Here is a 27,226-nt window from a genome sequence, read left to right as displayed (position 1 = left end):
GTTGGGATTGTGATCAACTTGACACATATACTTCAAGTTATTAAAGCCTGGTGGAAAGCTGAGTGTTGTGCTAAACTAAAGCCAATTTTTCAGGTTGTTCCGGTCATTATTTCCTGGGAACTTTGGATGAGAAGGAACACTATGAAGCATGGAGGAACAACTGTCTCTTTTAACATGGTGGTGCATGAAATTAACAATACACTACACTATCTAGCTAAATTAAGGTTTAATTGGCTACCAAATATACCTCTTCTTTGGCTGGATATAATTAATTTTTTTGAAGCCTATAAACCTTATATTATTACCAAAAGAGTTACATGGCAGCTACCCCATGAGAAATGGTTTAAGTGCAACACTGATAGTGCTTCTAGAGGAAATTCAGGACCTAGCTCATATGCTTTTTGTGTTAGGGATGGTGCTGCAGATGTGGTTTATGGTAAGTCAGAGGAGATAGGGATTTCAACAAATATGGTGGCAGAGGCAAAGGCAATAATGGAAGGGCTGTCATATTGTTTAAAAATGCAGCTGCATCCCCTTATCATTGAAACTGACTCAATGTCTATGAAGAAGATTATCGAAGGAGAATGGGAGGTTCCTTGGAGCATTACCAAGGAAGTGGAGAAGATTAAGGAAATTAAGGGGGAATTCAATGTGATCTTTCAGCATGTCCTAAGGAAAGGCAATGCACTGATAGATTTTCTAGCTAACCTCGTGTCTTCTTTTATAGGTACATTAGAATTCGCATCATTCAATGAATTCCCTACAGTTGGTAAGACAATAATCAACCAAGACAAGACTCAAATTCCTAATCTAAGGGTTAGGGTCGCAAGAAAAAGAACAACTGAATCATGAATTGTAGTGTTTACATACTGCTTTTCAAATCTGGCCTCTTTTTTGACTACTCGATAATTCAAATTCTTCGAAGTAGTACAGAGTATATTACACATCACATGTAAGTTCAACTAGATGAAAATCATTCGAGTCAGTTTTGATCTATTATCACTAAACATACAGATGTTATTAAAGCTTGGCAATGACATTTCCTTCATCAGAATTCTGGGAGTGACTACAACAACTTCTACACTCGAAATGTTGGATGTTGGATGGTTAGAAACCACTTTGGATAATTCTGTTGGGCAGTTGATGTACTATGTGGTGTTGTATCATTTTTCAGTGGTATTGGCATTGTACAATGCTTATTCTGGGTTTGGAATGACAACATGTAGGAAGCTATTGTTCATTTGTCAAAATAATGCAGTCTAGTCTATCCTTGGTAAGCATCCTTCTATGTATTTCTAACCAACAAACAAATCTATGCTTTGAGATGTTAGACCAGTGTGCAATACACATACATGTATTGTCAAAGGATAAGGCTTATGAAGATTAATATGGACGCAACTGTTTGGCCGACTATCTGACACAATGCACAACCATGAATTTGAAATGCATTCGAGTCTACTGTCACAACAATGATGTAGGAACTAATTATGTAATAATTAGCTTGAACTATTTCATTTCCTTTTCTTCCTTTATTTGGACATTTTGTAATTTTTGGTCCAACTTGAGCTTTATTATATATAATAATTACTAGGTGCATAACCTAGTAGTATAGTTGCTAAAAAAGCCAAATGTATTATAGTATTCAAATTAAACATACCATACTATTCTAATTTAGAATACAATATTCAAAGCAAACATACTACAATATCCTAATTTGAAATATAGTATTCAAATTAAACATATTATAGTATTTGTATAGGGTAGAATTGGTTTATAATGAATGATCGAATGATAGCGTAACACGTAAAATTGAAGACAGATAAAAAGCGAACCAAGTAACAACCAGTACCGGGAACAACAACTGCAATTGACGTCGGATAGATCCCAAAGGGAGTATGATCGATTTGAGTAGATCAAATATTTTTCATCGGATAGCATTCAATGAAGAATATTCCCTGGCATTAAATAGGTAGTCATTGCAGAGTATATTTGCATTCATGGTCTGCCGTTACATGTTTATCAATAGCTCAATTATTATTATTTAAGTGGGTCTTAATCCTCGGATCTTGTTTCTCTAGGTATACCTATAAATAGCAGGCTTAACAACCATTATAAGACAGGAAAATTATTACATCCCATGTTTTCATACGTAAAAGTACGTCGTACGTCAAATGATGTGTGCTCGAAAATTAGATCATCTTTGAAAGTACATAAACTAATTTAATCATGTTACCTTGGGCGTAATAAATATTTAAGATCCTGAACTGCAAGTACCAAGAGGGTTGGAAGGTTTAGAAGCTAAACAAATCGAAGAAAATACGTTTCATCGAAAGTCGGCAAGTTGGGAATGTTATAACATATACTTTTGGATTGATACTAGGGTGCTTAACATGATAAGGAGGTAATATTATGAGGTATTTTATTTGTATTATATTCGTGTGTTAAGTTTTGAAGTCAAGCGATTTATGAAACAAAAGTTGACAAGCTGTCACAAGTTGCGTTCATAATTTTACATAAATTTTAGGTCTAATGTTACTGAGATTTTCTCTCAATATAATTTAAATTATGGGGGTGATCCACCCACAAAATTTAATATATATGAGTCTAGTTTCCAACTCATTAAACCATTTGTCGATACGATCTCGGAATAGAAAGATATTCGCATTTTCGCGAGACTGCGCAAGTAACTCCCTTTATGACCCACAAGGTCGGTTGAGGATTATCTTGATATATAAAGTTGTAGCCTTCGGCTCTAAGATTCATTTATACCCAAATCAGACCTAAAGAGTCTATGTATACATCCTAAATACATCCTTAGGGTTTTGAAGCAATTCCATCATCCGCAACTCAAAATTAAGATGTGAACAACGCGATCCTTACGACATAGGTAAGACTTTATCGTCCTCCTTTCACCATACAACTCGAGTTTTGGAAAGAGATTCGTGGATACGGAAGATTGTAACCTATGTATTTTATCTATACAAGCATAATTAAGGGTGTGTATCAAAGGTAACAAGGTACAGAAGCAAGAACACAAGAGATATGTAGGGTTTTTGTTTTATTTTTTGTATGATTTAGTTTTGCTATGTTCTAGCCTTTCTTCTTGATATTTTAAGAGTTGTTCAAGGAAAATTTCAGAATGCATTGTATCATTGTATAGTATTCAATTCCATAGGTGAGGTATGGAAGAAACTAATTTAGGGTGAAACTTCAAAACACAACAAAAACAAAAAGGGCAAATCGCATATTTGGCCTATGCCACGCGGACTTCCGTTTGTTCCGTTCCTTTGATGTTTTTATGTATACATAACCCCCATATGATACTAATAGATTCATTTAAGATTATATCAGCTTAATTATCATGTGTTTATTCTTAGATTATTCCTAAATCATATTTAGACTTTCATGTCACAGGTTGGCCACTATGAGCTGACATTACGTTTATAATTCTGTTTTGTCGATTGTTTGACATTGTTATGGATAAATAGATATCCTTTAGTTTGATGTTATCATATTGGTCGGGTATCCATTCACGTGTATATTGTCGTGCTTGCTATTGTTTTTGGGGATCATCCAGCTTTAGGGAAAACTCTGCCGAAATATTTGAAAATTCAAAGAGTTAGATAAATCTTAAGTTCCATGGTTATAAATTGATTATAGAGGGATCCTAATGAGTTAAGTAACCTTAGTATCTTATGTACGTACTCAGTTGCTTCCTAAAATGTTGATAGGATCCTCTATCCAACTTATGGACGATGAGCATCATATAACATTTGTGATTCCGTTTATGGTTTTCTTCATGATCTCTTGAGTCCATATGATGTTTCCACATGTGTTATGCCTCAAACATGCTTACATTTATTATACTGGGGGGATATAGCCCATAACGCCAGCGAGGCCTATTGATTATGATGGGGGATATAGCCCATAACGCCAGCGAGGCCTATTGATTATATGTTGGGGGAGATAGCCTATAACACTAGCCGAACCTGTTGATTATATATTTACCTGTTGGGGGGGATATAACCCATAACACCAGTCATGCATATTATATATGTGCATATAGCTACAGTTTGCATTACATGACTATGCATGAGGCTAGTTCAGTTCTACAGTTACCTGATTGGGGGGATATATCCCATACAGGTACCAGTTCAGATAGTTGTTCAGTTTCAGTACAGTTTCAGCTTAAACTTCGGTTCAGTTCCAGATCAGTTGCTAGTTTAGACTCTTGTTTAGCTTTCAGCTTATATTCATATTTCCATCTTACAATCATACTTTAATATGTAAATTACAATCATACTTTAGTATGCTTTACATATGTTTTCCACCCTACATACTTTTTACATATCGTACTCACGTTCCTTTCGGGGCGCTGCATTTCATGTCACGCGAGTACAAATAGATCGGCGTTTGAGCCACATCAGTAGGCCATCCACCAGCTGTTGGAGTCACTCCGCTTACTTCCGGAGTTACTTATCTTTTGGTATGTGTACAGTCATCTAGCTTGGGTATGACGGGGCCATGTTCCATCCAGTACTTTTTTAGTGCATCACTCCTAGAGGCCTGTAGATATCACCCGTGCAGTTAGTATGTATTTATATGTCAGCTTGTGTTAGCCTTGTCGGCTTTCCCGATTGTACAGTTCTTATCAGCCATGCATATTCTAGTTCAGTTTATCCTTTTATATTCATTATTAGTGGATTATCAACAATCTTAGTGATGATCGGCACTTAGTGTCGGTTATCCGTCGCGAACCTAGGCTGGGTCGTGACAAAAATTCTTGGCAAAACTTATGCTATATTCCATTCTCAAGCTCAATTGAATAACTTTATTTTCTCTTTTACATTGTTCTCATTTATGTCCTCGGAGGCATTGCTCTCGGAGTCAAGCTTGTCATTTCCATCAATTTTAATCGCTAAGTCTTATTTTTAATCTTGTTTATTTATTATTTTTGGATCAAATCAGTTCGATTATCTATAAACCATATAACAAATTCAATTGTACCATATTACGGGTAAATATTTTGGCGCCCACTGTGGAGCTTAGACAGTTGCGTAATTGCTTTGATCCTTACATTTGTTACTAACTTGTTTGATTTTTTCCTTAGCAAGAAATTGAAAATGGAAGCTAATAATGTGAACTCGCTCATAACATTGAGGGACACGAGAATCTACCTCAACACGAGAATTCAATCAGTGACACCCGTAACGAAGGAGGCGAGGCAACCCCGGTTCGCGAAGGGCAGTACCCTCGGTATGTACGGGAATCCAACTCTCGATGACGCGAAAGACGAACACTTTGCAGAATTAGTAAGAATCCAAAGGGAGCAACAGAAAGCCATCATGTCCCACCTCTCAAGGAAGGATCGGGTGATGATAGAGTTAAAGCAAGCGTTGGCAGGCGCTTCCAACAACGTAAACGGAAGCGGTCTGGTTCCTCTCGGTATTCTTGGAAATCGAACGGCTCAAAGAGTTGATAACAATACCCCGAGGGGTGAGGTCAATTTTGATGGTGTCGGGGGGACCGGTAGCGGAACTGGTAACAATAACGGCAATGATCCTTTCAAAATCAAGCTCATGAGATTCACAAGGGAAATGAACGAACGGATGGATCAAAACGCGAAGGAGTTTCACGCCCGAATGGATCTGATTCCAGGTGTGCCGCCTGTTTTGAAGGGCCCAGATTCAAAAAAATACACTCAGTTGTTGTTTAAATCGAGCGCAGCCCCGGAGTTAATTCCGAAAAGGTTCAAGATGTCGGACATTCCAAAATACGATGGGACTTCAGACCCATATGAGCACATCATGACTTATTCCACGATTGTGAAGGGGAACGACTTGGCTCAACATGAGATCGAATTGATTCTACTGAAGAAGTTTGGAGAAAACCTCACAAAGTGGGCCCTGACATGGTATTTACTTTTACCCGAGCATTCAATTGAATCTTTTGAAATGCTTGCAGATTCATTCATTAAGGCCCATGGTGGAGCCAAAAGGGTCCAAGCCAAAAAGGCAAACATATTCAGGATCGCACAAGGTGAGTCTGAATTGTTGCGAGAATTTGTGATCAGATTCTAGAAAGAGAGGATGTTGCTACCGGCCATACCAGAAGAGTGGGCAATGGAGGTGTTCACAAGGGGTTTGAACCCGAGGAGCTCTGACTCCTCCCAAAAGCTGAAGGAAAGCCTGCTCGAATTTCAAGCGACTATGATCATAACCGCTATGAGTCAAAAATAAGGATAGAAGACGATAAGCTCGGGTTCCCGATAACAACCAAGGGACGGGACCGAGACGAGAACCAGTATAAGTTCAAAAGTTATTTCGATGCGGATTGGCGATCTTCTAAAGGTCGTTTTATGCCTTACGAAAGAGCCGAGAGACGTGGTAGCAAAGGGTTCCGGTCCTTGGATAGGTTCGCCTCCGATATAAGAACCGGTTACGGCCGGAACAATAGTTTGTTACAAGAAAAGGAAGTACCGGGGGGCTGGGATTCCACATATTTCAGGTTGTCGGATTACAATTTCAACATTAGCGTAGTGGAGTTGGTATCAGCAATGAAGAATATTAAAGAAGCACGATTTGTGAAGCCAATTAAATCCGATCCCAGCCAGAGAGATCCTAACTTATGGTGTGAATATCATGAGACTTACGGCCATAGAACTAGGGATTGTTGGCACCTACATGAAAAGGTGGAGATGTTGTTGAAGAACGGTCATCCAGGGAGTTCTTGAGAGATCGAGCCAAGAATAATTACGGTCGTAGTCGGGACAATGCGGAGCCTTCGAAGATAACCGAAGACCTTTCTCGGTTGACTATCAACATGATATTCGGAGGGAATGAAATTAATGGCGTAACTTTCTCGGTGGCCAAGAAAACAAAAATATTAGTGACCCACAACAAGAGACTCCAGGAAGTCTCAGAAGACGATATCACCTTCACGGAGGAAGACGCCGACGGACTTCTTCTGCCACATAATGGCGCCCTGGTAATTTCTCCCAATGTCTTAGATTTAAAGATTAAGCGTGTTTTGGTTGACCCAGGAAGCTCGTCCAATATCATCATGTGAGAGTGCTAGAACAAGCAAAGTTAACCAGAAGCATTATTCAGGCAACAAAACTCCTCGTTGGGTTACACTTGGCAAGTGTGACAACCCGAGGAGAGATCCTGCTACCTACGAATGCTGAAGGGATAACCAAGACAACCTTATTTGAAGTGGTAGACGGCGACATGGGTTACAACATAATCCTCGGAAGGCCGTGGATACATGAGATGAAGGTTGTGCCCTCAACATATCATCAACTGTTGAAATTCATGACCCCGGAAGGAATCAAGCAGAAAAGAAGAGATCAGTCGGCAATAAGAGAGATAAACGCAATGTTGATTTACAGCAGCAAAAGGAAGGAACCCAGCAAATAGCAATTACCGAAATCGACCCCTTCCCCCTTGACCAATAAAGATGATAAAGGCGAGGAGTCGTTGGAATCCCACCAGCTACCAAGATACTTTCAAGTACCGAAGGAGACAGATGCAACTAAGTCTACCACAGAAGAACTTGAGCAAGTGGCTTTGTTCGAAGAATTTTTGGAAAGAAAGTTTCACTTGGGGACAGGGCTCAATCCAAAACTCAGGTAAGAATTTATTGACTTCCTTAAAGCTAACGTTGATTGTTTTGCGTGGTCATACTCGGATATGACAGGTATCACACTAGAGGTGGTCGTGCACAAGCTAAATCTGGGGGTTAATGTATCTAGAATGGTTAGCTAATGTAGTTATAGTTCCTAAGAAGAATAACAAGTTTAGAATGTGCATAGATTATAAGAACTTAAATATGGCGCACCCTAAAGACTCATTTCAATTGCCAAACATTGATCAAATGATTGGCGCTACGACCGGGGACAAGTTAATGAGTTTTCTAGATGCCTACTCTTGGTACAATCAAATCAAGATGAACCCAAATGATCAGGAAAAAAATTTGTTCATAACGAACTTTGGCACATATTGTTATAATGTGACAGCATTTAGGCTTAAAAACTCCAAAGCCACTTATCAGAGGCTCATGAACAAGATGTTCGAGAAGCAAATAGGCAAACCAATGGAAGTATACATCGATGACATGTTAGTCAAGTCTTTAAATGCAGGTGATCAGACCCACAACTTGAGGAAGCATAACATGAAGCTTAACCCAAAAAAATATGCATTCGAGGTTGGCTCCGGTAAGTTCTTGGGGTTCTTGGTCTCATAGAGAGGGATCGAGGTAAATTCTGATAAAATCAATGCCATTGAAGACATCCAGGACAAGCTACCTAGTGTAAAAAAAGTATATAGGTTAACCGAAATATTAGACGCTTTAAACAGGTTCATCTGTCGATATTCAGAAAAATGTCATCACTTCTTCTCACTGCTGAAGAAGAAGAAGAACGATTTTGAATGACTCTGGAATGTCAGCATGCCTTAAAAGACTTGAAACGCTACCTATCAAGCCCCCTACTACTATCAAAATCGGGGGAAGGTGAGCAATTGCTGATATATCTCGCGGTCTTGGAAGTAGCAGTAATTGTCGTCTTAGTCTGAGAGGACGAAGGTACGCAATTTCCTGTCTTTTGTGTTAGTAAATTATTGCCAGGAGCAGAGACTCGCTATCCGTACCTCGAAAAGCTGGTCTTATCGCTCATAGTCGCCTCTTGAAAGCCTAGGCCTTATTTTCAGTGCCACTCGATAGCCGTTGTGAAAACCTTCCCCTTGCGGAATGTTCTTCACAAGCTTGAGTTCTCGGGCCGGTTGGCAAAATTGGCCGTCGAAATTAGTGAATTCGACATTGTGTACAAACACAGGACTGCAATCAAGTCATAGGTTTTGGCCAATATTATGGCTGATTTCAATCCCGAGTTAATGCCCCTAGCTGCTAAAGAGGGAGTGCTGGTGTAGGAAATGACATTAGAAGTTTGGACCTTGTTTACGGATGGAGCTTCCAATGTAAAAGAGTCCGGACTCGGGGTGGTTCTAAGCATGCCCTCGGAGGAAACCCTGAGGCAGGTCATTAAGACTGTTCCATTAACTAACAATGAAGCCGAGTATGAGGCTTTGGTTACAGAACTCGAGCTGGCTGAGGGACTTGGCTCCGAGGTCATAGAGATCAAATATGATTTGCAGCTGGTAGTAAACCAAATTTACAGGATTTTAGACACAAATAAGGAATGCATGCAACAGTATGTGAGTAAAGTTCAGGTATTGCTTACATGATTCAGGGAGTGGTCGATCACACACATTCCGAGAGAAGAGAACGTGGAAGTAGATGCATTGGCTAATTTAGGGTTTTCTACGGAGATGAAACGATCTAACGCAGGTACTATCGTTTAACTTTTACATTCAGTATTGGATGTGGATGGCTATTGTGAAGTCAATTTAACCAGCCTAGTTTGGGACTAGAGGAATGAGTTCGTCAAATATCTTCGGCATGGCAAATTGCCTGAAGACCTAAAGGTGTCCCGGGCATTACGCACCAAAGCGGCTCGTAACTGCGTTATAGACGGGAAATTATATAGGAGACCGTACCAAGGCCCATTGGCCCGATGTTTAGGAGCCTCGGAGGTGGACTACCTGATGAGAGAGGTCCATGAAGGAATTTGTGGGAACCATTCCGGTGCAAATTCGTTGGTACTAAAGTTGGTTAGGGCAGGATGCTATTGGCCTCGGATGGAACAATACGCAAGGACATTCATTCAGAAATGCGACAAATGCCAGCACTATGCACAGTTGGTACACTAACTGGCGGAACTCTTTATTCGGTATTGTCCTCGTGGCCATTCATTAAATGGGGGATGGATATAGTTAGTCCGCTGCCACCGGGTCCCAAAAAGGTAATATTCCTTTAAAATTTAATCCATTACTTCACTAAATAGGTTGAAGCATGTCCATACCAAAAGATAGGTGAGCGCAAGGTAGTCGGTTTCCTATGGGAACATATAATCTGCCAATTCGGGATACCGAAGGAGATCGCCTACGATAACGGGCCACAGTTCATAGGCTAAAAAATCACGAAATTTTTGGAAGATCTGAAGATCAAGAGAATTACATCCTCACCATATCATCCGAGCGCTAATGGACAGGTGGAGTCAACCAATAAGACGATTATCCAAAACCTCAAAAAGAGGTTAGAAGCTACTAAAGGCAAATGGCCCGAAAAGTTACTTGGTGTGCTGTTGTAACACCCCGTAAAATTTCTACGTATTTTACGACCATTAAGAAGGTTGGCGGGTGCTAATTATATCAATTCGGGTATGAACAAGACTAGTAATTTGAATGATATCAATTGATCATGATAATATATGTATGGGGTACATTAATAATGGTTTAGGGTCTAAGAAGAGCCCTAAGGCTAAGTCAGGTTGAAAATTATAAGATTGGATAAAGTTTCTAGTGAGTTTGTACAAGATCTAACTTCAAATAAGAATAACTCTCAAGATATAAAGGGTTATATGGTGTATAACCTATCACATTAAAGCCCTTTGAGTATAGTTTCCAACGTATCAAACCGTTCATTATTTGGATATGTATATAAAACGTTATAGCCATTTTACCATACCTATGTCATATGCGCGCCCAGATGCGCGGCCGCGTATATTTGAGACTTTCTGCCTCAGGTGCGCAGGCCGGATGCGCGGCCACTTGCCCAGGTGTGTGGATGCGCATGTAGGAGCTCATTTAATACCCCCAAGGCCAGGTAGGAAGAGGGGTTAAATCATTTTTGAGCTAAAATCTAATATTTTAGAGAGATGTAAGAACATTTTAGAGAGAGAAGGAGTAAACCTAACATTCTAATAATCCAATCTTGCACCAATATTCAAGAATCAAGGAAGCTAATCACAAGATCTTCATCAAAGAGGTAAGGTTCTATACCCTAGTTTTTAATTTCGGGATTTGGATTAAAAGTAGGTCATAAGAAGTATGATTCTTGGGTGTGAGAGTATTATGTATGGTTTTGTTATGCAAATATGAGTGTGAATCAAGTATTGGAACTCATGGTATAGTGATTGGAAGCCATAAATTCTCAATTTAAATGAATACCCATTGTAGAAATTGAAAAGTGATTATTTGATGGATTTTTGTTGGTTGGGTGAGAATGGTTGGTCACACATGTGATGTTAGGATTATAAGTTGTTAAAGAATGATGGTGGGATGAATTGTTGATAAATAATGGTAGTTGGAAGAACTAATTCTATGGTTAAGAAATGTATAAATGTATGCCCACTAGGTGTTTGGTAAATTGTCTAAATGGCCTAAACTATGGAATTGGTTACTAATTTTAGTCCCATTGGATGTTGATATTATAGATTGAAGTTGCTTAGTATAGTAGATCGTTGTAGTATCATTAAGGGGTGAATTTCAGTTTCGGATCGTTGGTATTGAATTGAGGAGACAAGAAGGCATTCAGAGGTGGATACGTACGGAATGGAATTTCTTGAGTATTGATTAGCTTGCTCGACGTTGGGTTCGTCTTGTTGAGGTAAGTAACACTTCTAAACTTAGTTCTGAGGGTATGAATCCTCGAATTGATGTTATATAAATTGTTTGGAGGTGACGCACACGATAGTTGACGAGCGTGTGGACGTGCACCATTGAAATTGTGACTTGAATAAATTCTGTGAAGTTGTATAAATTAAAGAATCATGTTATTATCTGAACATTTCCCACGTGTTAGAGAAATTGAGCTGGGGCTCTTATTGAAGATCATGTTTAGGCTACGTACCGATATTTTGGGACCCATAGGGTCGTGTTGCTGTTAAATTAATTATTTTAAAATATACATTTCATACTCAGTCGTGCTCATCCATTGTGAGGATATTTATTATATGGATCAGGGTTGCCCGCCTGCAGCATGCCTTGTTGGCTTTATTATTATATGGATCGGGGCTGCCCGCCTGCAGCAGGCCTTGTTGGCTTTATTATTATATGGATCGGGGTTGCCCGCCTGCAGCAGGCCTTGTTGGCTTTATTATTATATGGATCGTGGATGCCCGCCTGCAGCAGGCATTGTTGGCTTTATTATTATATGGATCGGGGCTTCCCGCCTGCAACATGCCTTATAGGCTTATTTACTATACAGATCGGGACTGCCCGCCTGCAGTAGGCCATATCGGTTTTATATTATGCTTGGGCTGAAGGATCCCCTCCGGAGTCTGTATACACACCCAGTGAGCATAGATGATTATACATATTCGGGATGGATTTCCCAGGGCATGGACTTGCCTTACTTATTTATATTGTAATGAATTTACCTGGACATGGATCTTGTCCGTATCATTTACATTTGGGGATAAATTACCCCAGGGTTGGATTGGCCTTATACGGTACTGAGTGACTGACTGTCAGTCGATGTGTATTTATATACGGGTTGGAACACCCCTGGGCTGGATTGGCCATAAAAAGTACCGAGTGACCGAATAATTTATGACCAGTATTTACATGAGGTCTTTCTACTGAGACGTCATATACCTCATATCATGCAGTATTGATCTATTTCACTTGTACTGAGTTTAATTGTTAAACTTGAAAGCATGCCTATATTTTTGTACCATTATTTATACTTTCTGTACCGAGCTCATCATTTCTTTCAGCCCAGAGGTTAGTCTTGTTACTTATTAATTTAGTTGTACTCATACTACACTCTGTACCTCGTGTGCATATCCAGGTGCTCCCGGATATGGTGGCTGCTAGATTTCGAAGTTAATTCTGTTTGGGACTATCAAGGTAGCTGCTTTAGTTGATTCCCTTCCTGTTTAATTATTGTATTGTTCTATATTTTCAGATAGTTATTTTATCAGTTAGACTTTGTATTCAATTTAGATGCTTATGTACTCAGTGACACCGGGTTTTGGGAGTGTTACATTTGAAATTGTGAGTTTCTTCCGCTGAATATAATTATTATGTTTTTAAATTTAAAAGATATGGTGGTTTATTGAGATTTTCGGCTTGCCTAGTAGTGAGATAGATGCCATCAAGCACAGGAGACACATTTCTCTCCCGTATATGTCGCGGAAGATCTGATATCGGTAATAGTAGAGGAACCAACCTTACATTTTCCTGAGCAAACGAGAAAGCAAACAATGACGCGTTGCTGGTTTGACTAGATCTTCTTGATGAATGCAGGAACTTAGCACACGTAAGGATGGTGGATCAAAAGCTAAGAATGGAAATATACTATAATCGTAGGGCCAATCTCCGCTACTTAAAAGTAGGAGATTTGGTTTTGAGAAAGGTGACTCGGAGCACTCGGGAAATCAATGCTGGAAAGCTAGGTCCAACATGGGGTCCCTACCGGGTTTCAGTTGTCACTGGTAAGGGATCATACGAATTAGAAAATCAAGATGGAGTAAAACTGCCTAGCAATTGGAATGTAACTAACCTCACAAGGTACTAATGATGATGGATCCTACCAATACTGAAAGTATGTGCTGCACTCTTTTTCCCTTCGACCAGTTTTTGTTCCAATCGTGTTTTTCTGGCAAGGTTTTTAACGAGGCAACAAGGGAAAGCATACTCCAAAAGAAGGTCATCGGCAAGGACAAACCCTTTAAATGACAAGGCATTAAGGCGATAAACCACTATGGGGTGGTTAAATAATCTTTGGCTTAATGAAAAATTCCTAATGGAAAGCAAAATTTGCCATATAACCAAAGACTACTTAACCGTTCACGAATGTTTCAACCAACGAAGTAGGACTTTCAATTTTTTAATTCGCATATTTTGCATTCAAACACTGTGGGGGATAGTATAAGATACGGTAATAAGATTTCCACGAAAATCGGGGACTTCGAGAATCAGGAACAATAATGTCTCATCGGGACCGAGGAGTGCATGGCCAGCCACGTAGAAATAAGTTGTATAAGCTAGCCACATTTATTGGCAGTTTCTTTTTTTCCTTTTAGCAAATAAATGCTTATGTACTTTTAAAGATAGAAGGAATAAAATAAAGTCCTTTTATTTTTATCTTATTTTTTGTCCAAACAATGAGTTGATTTTATCATTTGTAAGTTAACAAAAACATCAAATGTTTGTGACAAAATGAACTGGAGATGTCCTCTTCAAGAGCATTGTAATAAGAGGGCCCTCTCTTATGAAACTCTCATAGTAAAGGGTTGATTCGGGAAGAGTTTATGCCCGGAACAGGAAGCTATTACCCGAAGCCTTATCTAATTCGACGCAAAAAGAATACATTTTGCACAATACTTAAGCAAAAATCTTCCACATTTATCATAATGCCAAACCCGGTAAAACATTTGGCATGATTACAAGGTATAAAAAGAAAACAACGAAAGAAATGAAGAAAGAATCTAAGCTCACCAGGAGAAAGGTCTGCGTCCCCTCCCCCCAGGTGGAAGAGGGCGGATCAGTTGCCGGTTCGGAGCCTGGACCTTCATCATCATCTTGTTCAATTGCATCCCCGGTTCCCGAGTACTCGGAACCAGTGCTTGAAGAGTCAGTTACAGCATGTTGAGTAGGTAGACGTTCTCGGGCAGTTAGCTCCAGTTCTCGGGCCTTGGCGATGCAATCATCAATATTGATGATGCCCATTTTATCCTCTTCCAAGATTTTTCTCCTCATATGGTACATAGCATACGTCTTTTCAAATACGATGGAATCATCTTAGTACTGAAGCTTTGTCTTAATTTTGTGAACCTCGGCCTGAAGGTCGTCCCTCTCGGATCTCATGGCACCAAAGCTAGTATCGAGATCACGAGTTGTAGATAGATGGATCCGATTTTGCTCCATGATCGTCTTAAATCTCTTTTCCATACTAGCCCTCTTCTCCTCGGCATTGGCCTTCTTGATTTTGGAGCTCAAGGCTGCCTTCAAGTTATTTACTTGTTCCTCGGAGGCAGACTCGCGCTCGGTAGCAGCAAGCACAGTATCTTGAAGCTAAGCCCACTTAGCCTTAGCATCCTGAAGTTGTACATATAATTGAGTGGCTTCTTGGATATGGGCCATCACCTCTTGATCACTTTGCTGCAACCGGGCCTCAAGCTCGCCTGCCTCAGCAGCCTTTGCCTCCAATACCGGGAGACGCGCAGCAAGTTGGTCCCTTTCGGCCAACAGTTGATCCAGCTCGAAGGCAAGTCCTTGATTATCAAGGATTAATTATGTGGGCCCTCAGAAGTAAGGAATTTGGCATATGCAAAGAATATCAAGGTTAGAATTCTCATTACAGCAGAAAGATAGAAAACAAATGATAAGAAAGCAAGTACAGTATCGCTGCAGCATTATGCATTGCATTATTCAACAAACACACCCCCGAAAGGGAGCAAATTTTCTTCTTATCTTTCTCGCTTGCAGCTTCAGGTAGTTGGCAAGCTCTACTGGCTTGGACAGCAGATGGTACTCCTTCGAAACTGAAAGAGTAGCACTCATCCTCCCTCGGGGATCTAGGGAAAGGGGTGAGTAATTGTGCCCCACATTCCCATGGTCGGGAAACCAGGGAGGAGAGGCATTCTTCTCTCGAGCATCTGTTGCCATTGGAGGAGATACACTGGGTGCTAGCGGTGAAGGTGAAGCTGGTGTAGAGGGGAGTGGAGTTGTTGGCGTTGAAGGTTGAGAAGCATCTGCAACAGGAGCAGCGTTGTTTATTGGTTTCTCAGTGGCTAAAGGCAGAAGAGGCCCGGGGTCTGAACTCTTGGTACCAAAAATAGTAACATGGGTTAGGAAGCAAGAATCGGCATCCTCTACTATATCCATGTCACCCCAAAGGGCTTGGATCTCACCTTCGATCGGGGTTTGAAGCTCTTCCGGTTAAGCACCTAGTTGAGCTGATGAAGATCGTTTTCTCCTTTGAAGGGAAACATCTTCATCACTAGCTTCCCCTTCATCTTTGATGACTATGACCATAGCCGGCTCGGTCGTGGCCTTTTTTATTTTCTTATTTTGAGTCCCAGCCGAGGAAGAACGCCTCCTTTTTGGTTGCTTGTTCTCTGGCTGGGGACTCCGAGATGAAGCACCCACACCGAAAGCAGGTTTGTGTGCATTATCGAGCAAGGGCACTTTGTAGCACCCTCGCGGCCTCCTCGAGGTCAGTTAAAATGTCGACCTCAAGGAAAGTGATAGAATTATGTGAAGTCCCGAATCAAGCAAAAAATGGAGTTAGCGAAATTATTTATGTTCATACAAAGACAAAAGGAAAAGAGGACTCGGTTTACCATAGTTCTTGGCTTTCCACCCTTACTCCGGGGCCATTTCCTTCCATCGACTAGTTTCTGGTACTGTAATATCCAAAATCTTCTGAACCCACTGGTCTAGGCCTTGAACCCGTGGTGGTGTCCACTCTTAGCTAAAACAACGGAAACAAAGAGGTCAACAATGACGGAAAATGGTCTTTTTACGAAGGAAAGAGATGAATAAATTACAAACTTACGAGAACGATTCCATGATTCAGGAAAAGATGGAGTTGTGGCCGGTATGATATCACCGGTAGCGATGATGATGACCCGCTCCATCTATTCACGATCACTGTCATCATCCATGTTAGTGAGAAGGGCGTGATGGCCACGTTTGCTGAAATTTATTACTCCCCCACGGAAGAGTTTGGGGGAACAGAGATTCATTATATGTGTCAAGATTAGGGTTTTCCCAGTCTCCATGCACAACTGGCGTAGGCAAGGCACTATTCGCCATATTGATGGGCCTACTTGTGCCAAGCAGACCAGGTACCGGTGGCAGATCTCCAAAATCACAGGGTCGAGCCTTACGCTCAAGAAAAACGGACCCAAGGTGAAGGGATACGTATAGACATAGGTAAGACCTTCCTTGGTAAAGGTAACCCGCTCTATCATATCCGGATCAAGTATGTTAAAGTTTGGACAGTTGCAGTCCTTCTTCGCTGCAGGAATACTAGAAGGGCGAATAGAGGAAGGGTACCTGCTAACGGCCCAAGTCCATGGGGACGCGGATGGAAACTTCTTTTGGAAGTCATTAGCGATGCTCAAGTGTTTGGGTATGATGGTGCTTACCGTGGGAAGATCAACGTCAACGTCAACCTCTTTGTTTTTTTTTCTCTTTGGGACTCTACCGAAGAGAAGACCAGAGTTTCTAAAAGATTTAATAGAAGAAGCCATGGTAGTAAAAAGATAGTAAAGTTTTTTAGAGAAAGTCAGAAAAGATAAAAGTTTTCTAAGCAGGAGGAGGTTAAGTGCAAAGAAGATGATGAACTTATGAAACTTTTAGAAGTGAAAGAGGTAAAATGATGAGTATAAGTAAAGATATAGACGACAAAAATCGTGTTCATGATTGTCTTGAGAACCGTCAAAAATATTGTTGAATCGTGGGGCAACACATATTTAGGTTATTAAATGCGAGAAGACGTGCATCCTTTCAAGCCTCAGAGACTGTTCAGAAGATTTTCAGAAGATTTTCAGAAGATTTCCCGCGAAGAAAGGGATCTTTACCAACTTCTCGGTGACACAAAGATATGCCACCGGAAAGCAAGGGGACTATCTGTATAGGGTAGAATTAGTTTATAATGAATGATCGAATGATAACGTAACACGTGGAACAGAAGAAAGATAAAAAGTGAACCAAGTAACAACCAGTACAGGGAACAATAGCTGCAATTGACGTCGGATAGACCCCGGAGGGAGCATGGTTGACGTGAGCAGATCGAATATTTTTCACCGGATAGCATCCAATGAAGAATATTACCTGACATTAAATGGGCAGCCGTTGTAGAGAATATTTGCATTCATGGCCTGTCGTTACATGTTCATCAATGGCTCCTTTATTATCGTTTAAGTGGGGCTTGATCCAAGGATCTTTTTTCCCTAGGTATATCTATAAATAGAAGGCCTAACACCATTGTAAGACACGAAAATTCTCGTCAAAACTTATGCTATATTCCATTCTCAAGCTCAATTAAATAACTTTATTTGCTCTTTTACATTGTTCTCATTTCTGTCCTCTAAGGTATTGCTCTCGGTGTCAAGCTTGTCATTTCCTTCAATTTTAACCGTTGTGTCTTATTTTTTATCTTGTTTATTTATCATTTTTGGATCAAATCAGTTCGCTTGTCTATACACCACGTAACAAATTTAACTGTACCATTTTACAGGTAAACAATATTCTGATTTGGAACACATTATTCAAATAAACATACTACAGTATTCTAATTTGGAACACAGTATCCAAATCAAATATACCATAATTTTCTAGTTTGAAATACAATATTCAAATCAAATATATTATAATATTCTAATTTGGAATACAATATCCAAACCAAACATACTACAATATTCTAATTTAGAATGTGCAGTATTCTATTTTGAAATATAACAAGTATACATGATAAAATAAATTCATAAAGCAGGTATACATAATAAAACAAATTTTTAAAGTAGGTATACAGGATAAAACAAATATTTTATTTGCATATGGTGTTAACTAATATTTCCAATAGGCATACCGCGTAGATTTCTCCCTTTTTTTCCCTCTTTCTAAAGGTCCCTTGAACCCCTTCCCTGCAGCAACTTATCTTTCCATTCTTACCAAACATAGTGTAACATCATCAAAGTACTAATCCGATTGGGCCAAATGATATAGCGAATGTATCAGCTAAAAGGCCCAATTCATTTACACCTGAGCCTAGAGAGGAAATCTGCAAGTAATAAGGTGAAATCTTTGTATCAGCTATGTAGTAAATGGTCCTCTAATTCTTAGAGATTGTTACATAAATAGCCGGTCAGATTTAATGTTTACTTTTTCTAGCCGGTATACATAAATTATATACTGATTATACACAATTATACATATATAATACATATATTATATACATATAATACCTTCGCCGGCTATTTTTAATTTAAAAGATTAAGTGAACGGCTATTTGAGTTAATTCTTCTTTTTATTTCTCTTTCAACTTATGGGCCTTGGACCATTGTCTAAAGAAATTGAAAATCTTATGAGAAAACGTTAGAGCACGATCTAAAATTAGAAAGTTATTGAAAATATTAAACCCCAGTCTAATATTTTTTGAGAAAACTAAAAAGCATTATGCACAAATATTTGTAGAACTTTAAAAATAGGGGGGAAATCTAAACAACGACCTAAAAGGGGGGAACTTTTCATATATATATATATATATATATATATATATATATACGAGATTTTAAACTTATTTACCCAGTTTGTCAAAGTTTTCATATTTACAGAGAGTAACTAAAGATTTTTATAAAATATATACAAATCCGGTCAAAATCTATAATTTACCTACCACCTTGAATCTTCACCAAATTCTCTTAAAATTGAGATATAAATTTCAAAGGATATTCATAATCATTTGCAACAATACCCAATTCAAATCAAAAATAATTTATAAATTTTAATTTTTGAATTCAAAGTTTCTAAGCTTTCTGATAATGGCTATAAAAAATAATTTACAAATAATTTACTCATGTTCATATTAAGACCGTCGAATAGTGATTTCTCACGTTCATGCAAAAGGTTTCCTCTAACTTAATAATTGCTTTTTCTTAACGTTTTTTTTTGTTTTTATAATCTAATATACCTTTCTACAATAATCTTGTTGTAGTACAAGTTAGTTCTTTTGGAGAGATGCATGTACTGTATTAACTTAGTAACTATTTTAGCTTTTCTAGGTATTCTGTTCTTGTGTTAACATTTAAACAAATAAATTGAAAACTCGCTATTTCAACTACGTGATTATTTGTTGCTTAGTTTACCATGATCATCACTAAATTTTTACTAAACTTAAAATAGAGAAGCATGCCTAGTTAGGATTCATAAAGTCGACTTTAACTTGTCCGAGACTAAAAGAGTGTTGTATCACTAAGAGTAGGAGTGTACAAAGGAAACCGACAAATCAAATCAAACCGATAATCCGAGTCAAACCGAGAAAAATAACCCGACCATGATTCGGTTTGATTTGGTTTGGTGTTGGGGAAAAAAATCGACCGTAATTAATTTGGTTTGGTTTTAACTACAAAAAGTCAAATCGAAACCAAACCAACCGAATATTACATATATAGAAAATTTAGATATATTTAATACACAAATATACTTGTTATGATGTAATTTATAAATATTTCTTAAACTTTTTCATAATTTTATCTTTTAAAGTATTATTTTAAGGGTGGACTTAGAACTTTTGAATGTTCCAATAAATTTTATAGCCATTAATATTAGTAACTCAAATAATGCTAACAAAAGCCCAAACCAAAATTAGATCAATACATAGCTAACAAAAGACATTCAATTCAATACTAGGAATGATAATGTATTAAATATCTATTTTTTGTTTTGCAATAATTTAGATAAAAATGCATAACCTATTTTTATTTTTTATTTAGCATTTAGTCATATAATTAATATTCTCTTATTAGTCTATTTATTTTAGCATGACTTAGTACTTTTAGATTACATTTATTCTTATTATGATTTTTTAATTAGCAATATTTATATTACGTGATTTTATTGTCTTTATTATTGAATATTTTAGGATAATGCCATGACACATCTCATATTTTGTATTATTTTCTTGGAAAATACCTTATATAGTTGTATCTTACTAGTATTAAAGAAATATTTGGAGCACAAGTGATATATTTTGTGCTACGAAAATTTTACCGGAAAAACCCCGAATAACCCGAAAACCCGAGATAATCCAAAATTGAAAAATCCGAGTTTTATTGGTTTGGTTTGGTCTTTAGATTTAATAACCCGACACAATTAGTTTGGTTTGGTAATTGCAAACCCGAACCAACCCGACCTATGTACACCCCTAACTAAGAGGTTGTTTGGTAGATTGCGTTAGAAAAAATAATGCATGCATTAGCTTTGCGTATTAGTAATACCTTATATGCTATACTTTTTCAACCTATGTATAACCAATACAAGTATTAGTTACACACCTGATTTGGTATTATCCTATGTATAACTAATACATAGCAATCCACGATATTAGCAATACCAAGGTTATTAATACATACAAAAATTTAGTTAAAGACAAAATTGCCCCTTTAAATTTTATGCCTGATTAAAAAATTTATTTACATGTTTTTTATTAATGTAAATAAGATACAGGTTGACAAACTTTCCTTTTCTAGTTTTTTTCACCCCTTTTTCTAATATTAAATGTTTCGACTAATCATCCCTTCTATTAAAATATCATATTTAACAAAACAAAATACTAAAAACTTGCAATTCCTTTTATAAAAATTAAAGTACTTTTTCTCTATAATCGTGGGATTCTTCCTCTTCTTCTCCTGTGAGGCTAATTGCTCATCGTCTTGGATTAGCAATTGCACAAATTGTATAGACCAAATTAGTATAATTATTCCTAAAAAATTGGAGATTATTTTTGTAAACAAATAATCTTTTAAAGAAATTATGCAATGCATGTAATTTTAATAATCGAACCAAACAGTCGATAAGAAATACTAGCACAAATAATGTATTCAGAACTAATGCTAGCATGGCCAGCATTACTAATACATTATACGGCAAAGGGCCTAACAATACCCCTCGTTATACTATTGGGTTATATATACCCCTTCAGTCATACTTTAGGTTCAAATATACCCCTCGTTTAAACGGAGGGACACGTGTCATCGTCTTGTTGACCATATCTCCTAATTAATTAAAAAGACTCATTACCCATACCCGAAAAGTAATTTTCTAAAGCAATGTTGTTTTGTAAAAACTAGAAAAACTGAATTATTTTTTACTAAAAACTGGAAAAAAAAAATATATTTTTTTTCCCAGTTTTTACAAAAACACTGCTTTAAAAAAAACTGAAAAGTATTTTCTAAAACTATATTTTTGTAAAAACTGAAAAATAATTTTCTAAAGAAATTAAAAACTAGAAAAAACTGAATTTTTTTTAACTAAAAACTGCAAAAAAAAAGAGGAAATATTTGTTTTCAGTTTTTACAAAAATAATGCTTTAGAAAATTGCTTTTCAGTTTTTTTTTTTTAGTTTTTACAAAAACAAATTGCTTTAGAAATTATGTTTCAGTTTTTTTAAAAGCGATATTTTTCTAAATGCTGAAAAAAAATATTTTCGATTTTTTCAGTTTTTAGTAAAAAAAATATTTAGTTTTTTCCAGTTTTTACAAAAACATTGCTTTAGAAAATTACTTTTCAATTTTACAAAAATATTGTTTTAGAAAATATTTTCCAGGTTTTTTAAAGCAATATTTTTTATAAAAACTGGAAAAAAAAAAAATATTTTCGTTTTTTTCAGTTTTTAGTAAAAATAAAATCAGTTTTTACAACAAAAAAAAATTGCTTTAGAAAATTGTTAAGTCTTTTTAATTAATTAGGAGATATTTAGAATTGGCTAACAGGACGATGACACATGTCCCTCTGTTTAAATGAGAGGTATATTTGAACTCAAAGTATGACTGCAGAGGTATAGATAACCCAATAGTATAACCAGAAGTATTCTTTTACTATTTTCGAAAATACAGAAGTATATTTGGACATTCGACATACATTATATTCAACACTATTCTTATACACTCTACCAAACGATCCCTAAGTTTACAGGTAATCTAGGAAACGGAAACCAAATTGTCATAGTATAATATTCAAACAATGTGGTTTTCCAGATGCAATTGTTTTCTGATCCAGTTGAATCATGTAAAAAGAACATATTGTGCTTCATAAGTTGACAAAAGCCACCGACAAAAAAAATTCAAGTTGCATTATACTATAGTACACTTGAACAATTCTCAATACAGAAAAGACCATATTTGCCCATTTACTATAAAAACAAAATAAGTTATATTTATTTTCTATTTCATTTTTTTAGTAAAATTACCCTTTACTGATATACTTTTAAATAGCTTGGTCGCATCATAAAAAAGACACATGACTGATCCTTATTGGATAAAAAAACCGCCCCGTTTTTATTAAACCCACCCGACCCATACTCTTCTTTTTCTTAGCTGCCTCTTCTTTCTCAAACTTCTCCTTCTCACTTTTCTGCAAGGAATCTATAACCGCTATGTAGATTACCGTATTGATTTATTTTACCAATTTCTTGTTTATTGCACTAATTTCCTAATTTAGAAAATCACCAAAAAAAATCTAAAAATCAAATATATCCTTTTCCATTCTCGATAGGAAGAAGCTAGCTAGTGGCTGTAAATGCGGTTAATTGCAGAATAATATAATATTTCTAAACCTTCATACTCATAACATTCACAAGAGATCTAGTATTTAAGAAGAAAAAAAAGAATATATAGTTTAGTATCTCCACAAGAAAGCTTAATCCTTCAAAATAACTTAGAATGCTTGTCAGTTTCTTTTACATCAGGCAACATTTTTCATTTATACGCCTTATCACACTTCAACATAAAAAAAACAAAATTTTGGATTTATGAGACACAAAAATTCACATTTGAATAGCAATATACAAACATGACCATGTCAATGAAAGAACAAAAATAAATTCCATTTGAATAAAAGAACTTACAGGCTACATGATTACAGATATAAATTTGCATCAGACAGCCAACTTTTGACAAACTTAGAACAAATGGAAAGCAAACTCAAAAGTTTCTCATGAACATCTTGTCCAAAAACTAGGACATAATATTCACCACTAGGTGAAGGGGAAAAGGAAAAGGACAGCCCCACAAATTTCTATATCATTTTCGTCGATTCAAGAGGGAAAACATATAAGGTAGGATAGAGATGATAGCTGCCAAAGGCACACCTCACAGCATGCAGTCTGTTCTAGCAGGTAACCTTCTGAAGAAATTAAGCGGCACAGATGGAAGTTTGTAGCGGAACCTAGGATGTCTTAATACATAAAATCCGGTCAAGAGTGCCACAGCTTGGAATGGCGTAACATAGAGCACAATGGCAGCAACCAAGCAGAAAATCACAAACAGCGCTGTCGCTCTAGGGTCCCTCCAGCTCAGCAAAGATTGCAGCCTCTCCCCTTGAGTAGCCAAGTCGCCAACGACGGTCTGAATCCTTCCTGCAATACTTCTTATGCGGTCATACCTCATCCTAATAATATCAGGAGGACGTGAAGTAGGGAAAGTATCAAATTCCTCATCCAACTCATCGGGATGAGCAGCATCAGCACAAGAAAGGCGAGTGTCCATGTGAGGAGGATGCCTTGGCCTCCATCTGTAGTACCAAATGCCAATTAGGAAGAGATAGAGGAAAATGGTAGGTAGAATAAGCTCCGGATATAGTATCAGTATCAAGAACAAGATATGGATCAGGACAGTCGTAATGGGGTTTTTCCAATTGCATATCTGATCAAACCATTTTCCAACAGAAATTACCACACCTAAAACACCCATAATCCTGAAAAAGTTAGCCTTACTTCTCCTCATGCTCCACATATGAGAACCAACATCCAACATATACTCTACTATCTCTTTCCTCAAAGGTGGCTCAGCACGACTCAGCCTCAATGAGACAATCTGAGTGGCTTGGTGCCTCAAGTTGTCCAGCTGACTAACAGTTAATGGATGAAGATAGTGCATTTTGGGTAACAATGGCTGAGAGTACATATGCATCATATTCACCAATGATGAGCAAGTGAATCTCACAGCCAAGTGAATCTCGCCCATCTTCTTCACCCCAGTAGGATGCAAGACCAGCAGTGGATATGAATGTGTGTAGACACGATCAGTTTCAAGAGTTGAAAGACGGATCCTGACCTTTCCAATCCTTGAGTCCCTTGCCCCTCCAGATTTATCTCCTCCTTGCAGATGGCAATTATCAAATACACCAATTGTTATAACAGTGCAAGGATCAAATACTTCCCAGGTGTATTGCTCGTTCCACTTGGGAGCAAAGCTATCTATAATAGTCCTTGTCCGCACCCACTTCTGCCCATATTTGGCTACACAATAGGCATCTGTCGTTGCCCGGCCATCCTTTGTTTTCATTGGTGATAGGCCCTGAGCGCTCAGAACACCTACTTCAAGGACACCGATGCTAGACTTCCACAGCTGTTTTGCAGTTGGCCTAAGATCACTACTGTAATGGGTTGACTCATCCAGAACATGGTAGCCTCCTTCCAAACATACTCTCAAGTGAATCCGGCTAGCAAACTTGATTTCCTTCTTTTCTCCCTCAACAATAATATGCTTCTCAAGATTAAACCACCTAGTGTTCACAGGTTTATGGTCCAACCTCCTATCCACATACTGCAAAGGAATAGCACATCTTCCGATGACCTCATCCTTTGTTTGGTGCAACCCTATCTTCCACACTCAAAATCAATGGCTCCTCAAACGGTTCAGCTGCTACAAACATCAGATCCTCGTTCCACATGGGATTAATGGTCTTGCTCATGGAAACTCTGGTCCTCAACGCTTGATTCCCAAGGATGGCCTTGACAAAAACTTCTGGAAACCTGCTTTTGTCACTCGGAATCAAGTCTTGAGCCTCAATCACATTAACTCTAAGGTACCACAATTTTGGTGAGAGGTACACCTTAGACCTTATATTTGCAAGACCATCAGCACCACTAACAGCTGCAGCATCTGAATGCCAAGCTTCAGGAAAGGCTTCATCAGCTTGATTTCCCATCCAAACCGCCAACATTAACTCTCCTTTGACTTTACTACCATTCCTCTCCTCCAACCTATACCACTGCGGAGCGAGAGGACTATCCGGGGGAACCCTTTTAGGGATCTCATTCAAATCAAAGAGAACACGACCCACAAAGTCATCCTTAACAACATCCTTATCTTTCACAGTCACTTCAAGTACAGAAGCCTGAATCCTATCCTTTGAGAAAGCAAACACCTGACTCCACTCCGGATTCGACTTCTTCTCAAAATGACGAGTCGTACCCTTATAGTTGCCGAGCCTAACCTCAACATAAGGATCAAGACTACCCGTAACATCCTTACCAGGTAAATCCCTAGCTTTCACTACTCGGACATAAAGATACTGCATTTGCTCAACAAGGTCATATGTGCTAGTGAGCTTATCACCACTGACCTTCCCTCCACCGAGGTGGGGTTTGGTCTCCTTGAGTGAGAAATCTTCTTGTGGGGGTCTCTGCATTTTTTATATAACTTCTTCCCACAATTTACACTAAAACAAATCCCCTATATCCTCCACCAGAATGTGAGCCAATAATCTACAAACAAATCAAATCTCCTCCTTAGCAGAGAAAAGCAGTTAATAACAAAGAGACAACTCAGAATAACTTTAATGCTCCAACATATTCAATACAAACAGAGTGTTAAGCAAATGTAGCCAAAAAAATGAACATGAACCTCTAGAATGCCAAAACCATTCAAAGCCTCAGATCGGAATGCTTCAAACCTTCACAACATAAAATTAAAGAAAAAGTCAGTTCTTTTACCATACAAAACTGAGCTAAAAATGCTGGAGCAACAAAAAAGTCAAATCGTTAATCAATGCTAGAATTAAACTCTACAAAAAGGAAACACTCCTCTCCTCTCTCAACTACAAAAAAGGGAAAGCAAACAAAAGCAAAAGGCAAAAATTAAAAATTAGAAAAAAATAAAACAAAAAAAGCAGAATGCAAAAAACTCTAACCACATTACAGATATACAAACATCAAGTTTCAAGAAAACACCAGCCAAGATTCAACAGAACCCAAAATGTAGCAAAAAGAAAGCAATTTTTCTTACAAAATGCACATCTAAAAACAACACAAAAACACAGAAGTGAATGTACCTTGTGGGTTCATGGGAACTGAAGAAGAAAGACAGGGAATTTTACTGATAAGTTTGGGAACAGTACTGGTGCCTTAAGGGGGAAAAAAGAAAAAGGGTTTTAGAGCTTTCTTGTAACAAAGCGAAGTAGAACAGTACAGTGAGGTCTAGCTAGCTAAAAAGTGAAGAAAGAAAGAACAAAACAGTTTATATTTTGAAAGAGAAATAAAAAAAAAAAAAACAAAGTAGGGCGGTAATGCTCTGTGTTCTTTGTTTGATTCTTAAGGTGGGTGGGGTGTAGTGGGGTGGGGTGGGTTGAATCTGCTGAGATTACACCGAAAGCACAGACTTTCTCTCTCTGTGTGTGTTAAGTGAATATTTGTGTTTCTGTTTGTGGCTTTTTGCTTTTTTACTTTTGCGTTATGTTCACTTTATTAAGGTACTATTTGTCTTGTGTTGCTTGACCAGAGGAACCGGGTCGCGCGTGCGAGGAGTATGTCGGGACTTCACACGTGCCAAGCTAATCTATAGGAGATGTTATAGATTCTAATGAAATAGCTA

General features: G+C 37.9%; 1 protein-coding gene across 1 annotated transcript; it reads right to left on the bottom strand.

Annotated features, from left to right (window-relative positions):
• Window positions 1-23,436: 23,436 nt before the first annotated feature.
• On the bottom strand, window positions 23,437-27,002 carry LOC107809736 (FT-interacting protein 3-like). Its single transcript, XM_016634410.2, is given in 3 exon segments — window positions 23,437-25,216; window positions 25,218-26,309; window positions 26,688-27,002. Coding segments are annotated over 2 exon segments (2,322 nt in total). The 5' UTR covers window positions 26,046-26,309; window positions 26,688-27,002; the 3' UTR covers window positions 23,437-23,722.
• Window positions 27,003-27,226: the final 224 nt, after the last annotated feature.

The sequence above is a fragment of the Nicotiana tabacum genome, chromosome 15 (assembly GCF_000715075.1).
Source record: "Nicotiana tabacum cultivar K326 chromosome 15, ASM71507v2, whole genome shotgun sequence".
In the NCBI taxonomy this organism is placed as follows: domain Eukaryota; kingdom Viridiplantae; phylum Streptophyta; class Magnoliopsida; order Solanales; family Solanaceae; genus Nicotiana; species Nicotiana tabacum.
The sequence above is the reverse complement of the archived record's forward strand: the minus strand, read 5'-3'. Positions and strand labels throughout refer to the sequence as shown.